The 7588-nt window shown below is 41.2% G+C and overlaps 1 protein-coding gene across 1 annotated transcript in view; it reads right to left on the minus strand.

The window, feature by feature from the left end:
• Positions 1 to 4961: 4961 nt before the first annotated feature.
• Positions 4962 to 7588, minus strand: part of GOT1 (glutamic-oxaloacetic transaminase 1) — a 30535-nt gene continuing 27908 nt past the window's right edge. Inside the window, exon 9 of the mRNA XM_007470322.1 lies at positions 4962 to 5787. Within this exon, the coding sequence (XP_007470384.1) occupies positions 5648 to 5787 (140 nt within the window). The 3' untranslated portion in view covers positions 4962 to 5647. The remainder of the gene's footprint in view (positions 5788 to 7588) is intronic.

Below are 7588 nucleotides of genomic sequence, written 5' to 3' on the forward strand. Positions count from 1 at the left end.
AAGTTGCAGGATACAAAATTAATGCACCAAAATCTCTTGCATTCCTATACACTAACAACAAAAGATCAGAAAGAGAAATTAAGGAAACAATCCCATTCACCATTGCAACAAAAAGAATAAAATACCTAGGAATAAACCTACCTAAGGAGACAAAAGACCTGTATGCAGAAAACTATTAAGACACTGATGAAAGAAATCAAAGATGACACCAACAGATAGAGAGATATATCATGTTCTTCGATTGGAAGAATCAATGTTGCGAAGATGACTATACTACCCAAAGCAATCTACAGATTCAATGCAATCCCTATCAAATTACCAGTGGCATTTTTTACAGAACTAGCACAAAAAATCTTAAAATTTGTATGGAGACACAAAAGACCCTGAACAGCCAAAGCAGTCTTGAGGGGAAAAAGAGGAGCTGGAGGAATCAGACTCCCTGACTTCAGACCATACTACAAACTACAGTAATCAAGACAATAAGGTACTGGCACAAAAACTGAAATATAGATCAATGGAACAGGACAGAAAGCCCAGAGATAAACCCACACACCTATGGCAACTAATCTATGACAAAGGCAAGGATATACAATGGAAAAAAGACAGTCTCTTCAATAAATGGTGCTGGGAAAACTGGACAGCTACATGTAAAAGAATGAAATTAGAACACTACCTAACACCATACACAAAAATAAAGTCAAAACGGATTAAAGATCTAAATGTAAGACCGGACACTATAAAACTCTTAGAGAAAAACATAGGAAGAACACTCTTTGACATAAATCACAGCAAGATCTTGTTTGACCCACCTTCTAGAGTAATGGAAATAAAAAAAATAAACAAATGGAACCTAATGAAACTTCAAAGCTTTTGCAAAGCAAAGGAAACTACAAACAAGATGAAAAGACAACCCTCAGAATGGGAGAAAATATTTGCAAATGAATCATCGGACAGAGGATTAATCTCCAAAATATATAAACAGCTCATGCAGCTCAATAGTAAAAAAACAAACAACCCAACCTGAAAATGGGCAGAAGGCCTAAATAGACATTTCTCCAAAGAAGACATACAGATGGCCAAAAAGCATGAAAAGCTGCTCAACATCACTAATTATTAGAGAAATGCAAATCAAAACTACAATGAGGTATCACCTCACACCAGTTAAAATGGGCATCATCAGAAAATCTACAAACAACAAATGCTGGAGAGGGTGTGGACAAAAGGCAACCCTCTTGTACTGTTGGTGGGAATGTAAATTGATACGGCCACTATGGAGAACAGTATGGAGGTTCCTCAAAAAACTAAAAATAGAATTACCATATGATCCAGCAATCCCACTACTGGGCATATACCCAGAGAAAACTGTAATTCAAAAAGATACATGCACCCCAATGTTCACTGCAGCACTATTTACAATAGCCAGGTCATGGAAGCAACCTAAATGCCCATCGACAGACGAATGGATAAAGAAGATGTGGTACATATATACAATGGAATATTAGCCATAAAAAGGAACGAAATTGGGTCATTTGTAGAGATGTGGATGTATCTAGAGACTGTCATACAGAGTGAAGTGAGTAAGAGAAAAACAAATATCGTATATTAATGCATATATGTGGAACCTAGAAAAATGGTACAGATGAACTGGTTTGCAGGGCAGAAATAGAGACACAGATGTAGAGAACAAACATATGGACACCAAGGGGGAAAGTGGTAGGGGGTGGTGGGGATGGTGGTGGGATGAATTGGGAGATTGGGATTGACATATATACACTAATATGTATAAAATAGATAACTAATAAGAACCTGCTGTATAAAAAATAAATAAAATTCAAAAAAATAAATAAGTGAACATATAATTTAACGTAAGCATGTAAAAGGTGCTGTGGGAAAAGAAAAAAAAGAAAGAACCCAACCCACCCCAGTTAAAAGTGATGAGTCAGGGGCAACATAGAAGAGACACTTGCACTGGGAGAGAGGCTGGAGTTAATGATTTCTAAGACCCCGATCGTCCTTCAAGACTGTAGGATTTTATTTCTTCGGTCTTGAGGCTGGGTAAGTACAGGGATTGCAGGCCTGTGGTGTGCAGCCCAACACGGAGTGTTCCTGATTTGCTGATTTAACAAGATTTACAGGATAGTGCCTTGTACTTACACTCCAGGGGTTCGTTTCTAAGCCTCAGAGTGGTCCCCACGCTGAGGTGTTGGGTGCCCCCACCTCCAGCCCAGAAGCCTCCCACTTTAAGATGGCCCCATGACTCATAGTCATTTAGCTACTTTGAGCCTCAGCCTCATGTAAGGACTGTGAAGTCCCTCTGGGTGTGAAGTCCCTCTGGGTTATTTGTAGTAGTTGTGAGGATTGACTAAGATAATGCCTATGAGTTCTCAGTGAACATTAGATTCCCAGATTCCAATTACTTCCCACTGCCCCCTGTTCCTTCCAGAATCCTCCATTGTGACATGAGATCTGTCCAAACAAGGCTTCCAGCCACTGTTGGTCGGATATGAGGAATGGAGAGGAGCTCTTACCTTGCCACTAAGGAAACTTTATTTCTAGTATAACTGGATTCTTGGGGAAAGATTTGTGGTTCTACCCTTGAAAGGCAAAGGGGCTGTTGTGCCATTTGCCAACTCAGGAGCCATGAGGAGATATATGGTGTCCCATTCCTGGCAGATTCTGAAGAAGGAATTGGTGAGGAGTGTCTTCCCTCTTCCTGAGAGGGAAGAGTGGAAGACTGGAGAGGCAGGTATTTTGAGGAAGGGAGAGGCAGGTGTAGGAGGCGGCCTCGGATGAACGTGGCCACCCTGTACCTTTTGGAATCACAAAGAGTGCCAGATTAGGCTTCAGAAAGACTTAATTCTGACAGAGAAGGCCATGTAGGCTACTCTGCCCTTGACGCTGAGCGAATCACAGGCTACGCTCTGAGCCCCTGAGAACTGCTCCGTACTCGCCCTTCCTGCCTTAGGAGATTCAGAGAGAATACGGCACAGCAACAGGGTAGAGTAATAGCTTAAACTTATGGACTCTGGACCCAGACTTCTTGGGTTCAAATCCTAGCACCTACTAGTAATGGGACTAATATTAATATTAGGCAAGTTACTTGATTTACTATGCTTCTTTTCTCCTCTGCAAAGGGTGATGATAACATTAGTACCTACCACACTGATTTATTGTTGAGGATTAAGTGAACCGATACATACAAGGGCTTACAATAGTGCCTGACAATGGCAAATTGTATTCAGTAAATGTTAATTTTACTAATAAAGCCTCTCCTCATATTTCTTTTAGATACATAATTTTTAAAGAAAATATCACAGTTACAGGTTAAGCGCCTCACCGTCTCACTCCCTTTCTCCTCACTGGTAACCACTTTCCTGAGATTGATGTGTACGTTTCCTACCTATATTTAAAATTTTTATTACATATGTATGTATTCATAAGCAACTACAATATGCAGCACATTTTAAGAAATGGTATCATAAATGGCATCTCATTTCACCTTTCATCCACTCAAAATTATGTGTGAGCTTTACCCTCATTGACACACACAGCTCTGGTGCCATGTCCAGTCCTGTGACTGTACTGGATGTGGGGTGTTGACGTAGCCCCTACTGATGCACACTTGTGTTTTCATCTCTTCACTGTTACACTGTGCCCTGGTCACTCCCATGGCTCTCTCCAGGTGCACAAGTGAGTTTCTCTAACGTGCATACATAAAGTGCATATGATTCCTTGATTGTAAAGTACACACATCCTCAGCTTTTCAAAATGTTGCCAAATTGCTCTCCAACATATTTGTACCATATTTCCCATTTCCCCAATCTAAGTGTAAAATAGCATCCTGTTACTTTCATTACATTTCCGTTTTTTCTAGCGATGTTCAGAACATTTTCATTGTTTATAATTGATTTGTTTTCCCTCTGAATTACCTGTTCACATCCTTTGTTCTTTTTCTACTGGGTTATCTGTATTTTTCTTTTAATTTGTAGGATTTTAAAAATTAAAATAAAATATCCCAGATAGTAATCCTGTATAACAGTAATTCTTTATAATTCTGAATAGTAATCCTTTGTTATATGCATGGCAAATATATTCTTCCGGTCTGGGAAAAAAAAAAAAAAAAAAAGACTGTAGGATTTTATAACAACTCAAAGGCATCCTAAAAAGGGGCAGATCCTGTTAACATAACAAGAATTATTTTTCAGTATTTTAAGACACCAATTAGTAGACCCTCTTGTTTTAAGTAAGACTCAAATTCTACTAAATCATCATTTGGAGAGTCCCTTGGACTCCCTGGAAAATGTGATCTATGTTTAAGTGGCTCTAATCGTTTCAATAGACTAAGAGGTACTCCAACTACAGTGGGAGGGACTGGGTTCTAGAATCACCCTGAGTGATGTCAACCCTTCTATGAATCCATGAAGTTCAGTTTCTTAAGTAACATACAAAGATGGCTGGCCTCTGAAGGACAAAACTGTCAAAGGGCTGTGTTATGGTGAGTTCACTAAAGGGAGGCAGATTGCAGGAATACATTTTAGCTTTTTCTTTGGCAACTGGTAAATCCCACTCTAGCATTCACTTTTTTTTTAACATCTTTATCAGAATATAATTGCTTTACAATGGTGTGTTAGTTTCTGCTGTATAACAAAGTGAATCAGCTATATGCATACATATATCCCCATATCCCCTCCCTCTTGCATCTCCCTCCCACTCTCCCTATCCCACCCCTCTAGGTGGTCGCAAAGCACCGAGCTGATCTCCCTGTGCTATGCGGCTGCATCCCACTAGCTATCTATTTTACATTTGGTAGTGTATATATGTCCATGCCACTCTCTCACTTCGTCCCAGCTTACCCTTCCCCCTCCCCATATCCTAAAGTCCATACTCTATGCCCCAGAATTCACTTTAAATCATGGGTTACAACCCATTAGCGGATGACAAAATCAAGTCCATGGGCCTCAATCAGCACTTTCACTTTATTACTTTAGTGAAATAGAATAGAATAGAATAGAATAGAATAGAATAGAATAGAAAATATCAGAATGCATTACACATAGCAAGGGTAAATATTGTTTTGTGAAACTTTCATGTCAGTTAAATGTGTGGGTGAGATATAAATATATTTCTTACCTTGGACACTCTAAAGAACTCAAGCTTAGGGACAGGGACACAACCATGCAGAAAGAGCAGGGAGACAGACACTCTGGATCGAGATGACGAGTTTTAATGACATAGCTGACACCCACAATCACACTTGGCTCTTCAGACAACTTGATCTTTGGGACTCGAATTTGTACAGAGTAAAGCAACACACAGGAGCACACGAGTGACATGGGCAATCCTCCTGCTTCCAGCGAGGGGGCAAGACATCTACATTTCATCATCAAAGTACCTTTTTATTATTCTCAAATAAAAGCCTTAATTTGCTCTGGCCTCCAAACGGGCTCTAATCCCAGATCCCCATTTCCTTTCAAGAGATGTTCTCTTCCCGTGGGGCCAGCTTAAACAGAAACCACCTCACCAGAACAGCTTTTCTGTCCCTCAGTAGTCTCTAATCTAGTTGTGATGTATACAACCAGGTTTTTGCAGGCAGGGAATACACGAGACAGAGGACCGCTTTGGTGGTGCTTGTTTGGGTGGTGTTTCTTCACTGGATTTTGGTGACTGCTTCATGGATGGAGCTGGCCACATAATCTAGGTTTTTGGTGGTTAAGCCACACATGTTGATCCGACCACTTGGCAGCAGATAGATGTGCTTTTCATTGACCAGATACTCAACCTGCTTGGCTGTTGAAAACCAAAAGAGATACATAATCAGAGCAGTAGGAATCCTTTAAGTAATGGAGGTCCAGAGAGTCCATTAAAATGACAATTTCCTTTCTTCCCCCTAACACAGAGAAGCAAAACAACAGGAGTTATTTTGTCCACCTGACACAGTGAGAAATACGCTCAGCAGATTCTGGAAACTACTCTTATGAGCTAACTTCCTAATCCCCAGAAAATTTAACATGGTTCTTCCTGATGGGAATTTTCATCTGGGACTACCTCCCAACCAAACCTTGGAGGTTACCCTATCCACTCAACCAAACCCATAGACTTAAGAACAATCCATCGATATGAAAAACTGGTTAAGTTTTTCCTATCCACTCAACCAAGCCCATAGACTTAAGAACAATCCATCGATATGAAAAACTGGTTAAGAAGTGCTTCGTTTATCTCTTCCTTCACCTGTATTTGCTTAACCCTGAGCACTCAGAGCAACTTCCCTTTGACATTTCAGTTTCACAGTACATTGGACAAGGCCCTGAGATGAGCATTGCTGGATAAATGCTGTGTGTGTGAACCCGCAGGCTGAACACTGCAGAGACCTCTCGGGCCTGGCCCATCTCAGCTCTCATTCACACACACACACACACACACACACACACACACAAACACACAGGAGGGTTTTCCCATGAGTTTGCAGAAACGCTGCTGTGTGAAATGGGAAGGGACTGCCTATATGTCTTCTGCCACAATCTCTAGAGCTTTTTTTGCTTTATTGCAAAGCCATGAGAGAATTTTAGCTGATTTTTTTCCCCTAAGTAATTAGCACCCTTAAGGCACCATCAATTTGAGGGATCAGGATAATAATACTTGTCATGGACTGAATGTTTGTGTCCCTCCAAAATTCATACTTTGAAACCCTAAGCCCCATTGCGATGGTATTAGGAGGTGGAGCCTTTGGCTGGTAATTAGGTTTAGATGAGGTCATGAGGGTAAGCATGCATGATGGGAGTAGTGACCTTTATAAGAGGAGACCAGAGAGATTGCTCATGCACGAGCTCTCTCTCTCTCTCTCTCTCCCGCTCACCTCCTCCCTTCATGTGAGGATATAGCAAGAAGACAGCCACTTGCAAGCTAGGAAGAGAAACCCGACCAGAACCCGTTGATGCTGGCACCCTGATCTCAGACTTCCTAGCCTCCAGAACTGTGAGGAATAAATTTCTGTTGTTTAAGCCACCCAGTCTATGGCATTTTGTTATAGCAGCCCAAGTAGGCTAAGACAGTAATAAACTCATAATCATCAGAGGAGCAAACATTAGGTGCCAGGCAGTGTTCTAAGCACTTTATATTAGCTCAGTTAATCTTGATAATAACCTTATCGCCCCCATATTACAGATGGCATAGATGGAAGTTAAATGACCTTCCCAAGGTCACACAGCTAGTCAGCTGTGAATCTGGAATTTTAAGGTAGGCAGTGTAACTCCCGGCTCTCAGCTCTTAGCCAGGATACTATACTGCCTCTGTATGGAAGTGAAAAACCTAGACCCTGTACTCAGTGCTACCTTTGGGCCCCTCCAAACAAAGCCACCTTCACAGTAGTCCTGACCAGCTTTAACTATGTGAATTACAGCCATCCAAGGAGATAGCGCCACGGGCAACAGAGCCACGGGCACAGCACCTTGTAAAGCCTATGCCCCAGAGGTAGATGTTGTGGTTACAGGGCTCCCACCCCGTTTTCTTAAATAGAAATGAAACTTCTCTACTTTTATGGGGAAAGGGAGTATCACAGTTGAGAAGCTAGTAAAAGTTAGGGACTCTTTCC

The sequence above is a fragment of the Lipotes vexillifer genome, unplaced genomic scaffold (genome assembly GCF_000442215.2).
Source record: "Lipotes vexillifer unplaced genomic scaffold, Lipotes_vexillifer_v1.1 scaffold916, whole genome shotgun sequence".
Classification (NCBI taxonomy): Eukaryota; Metazoa; Chordata; class Mammalia; order Artiodactyla; family Lipotidae; genus Lipotes; species Lipotes vexillifer.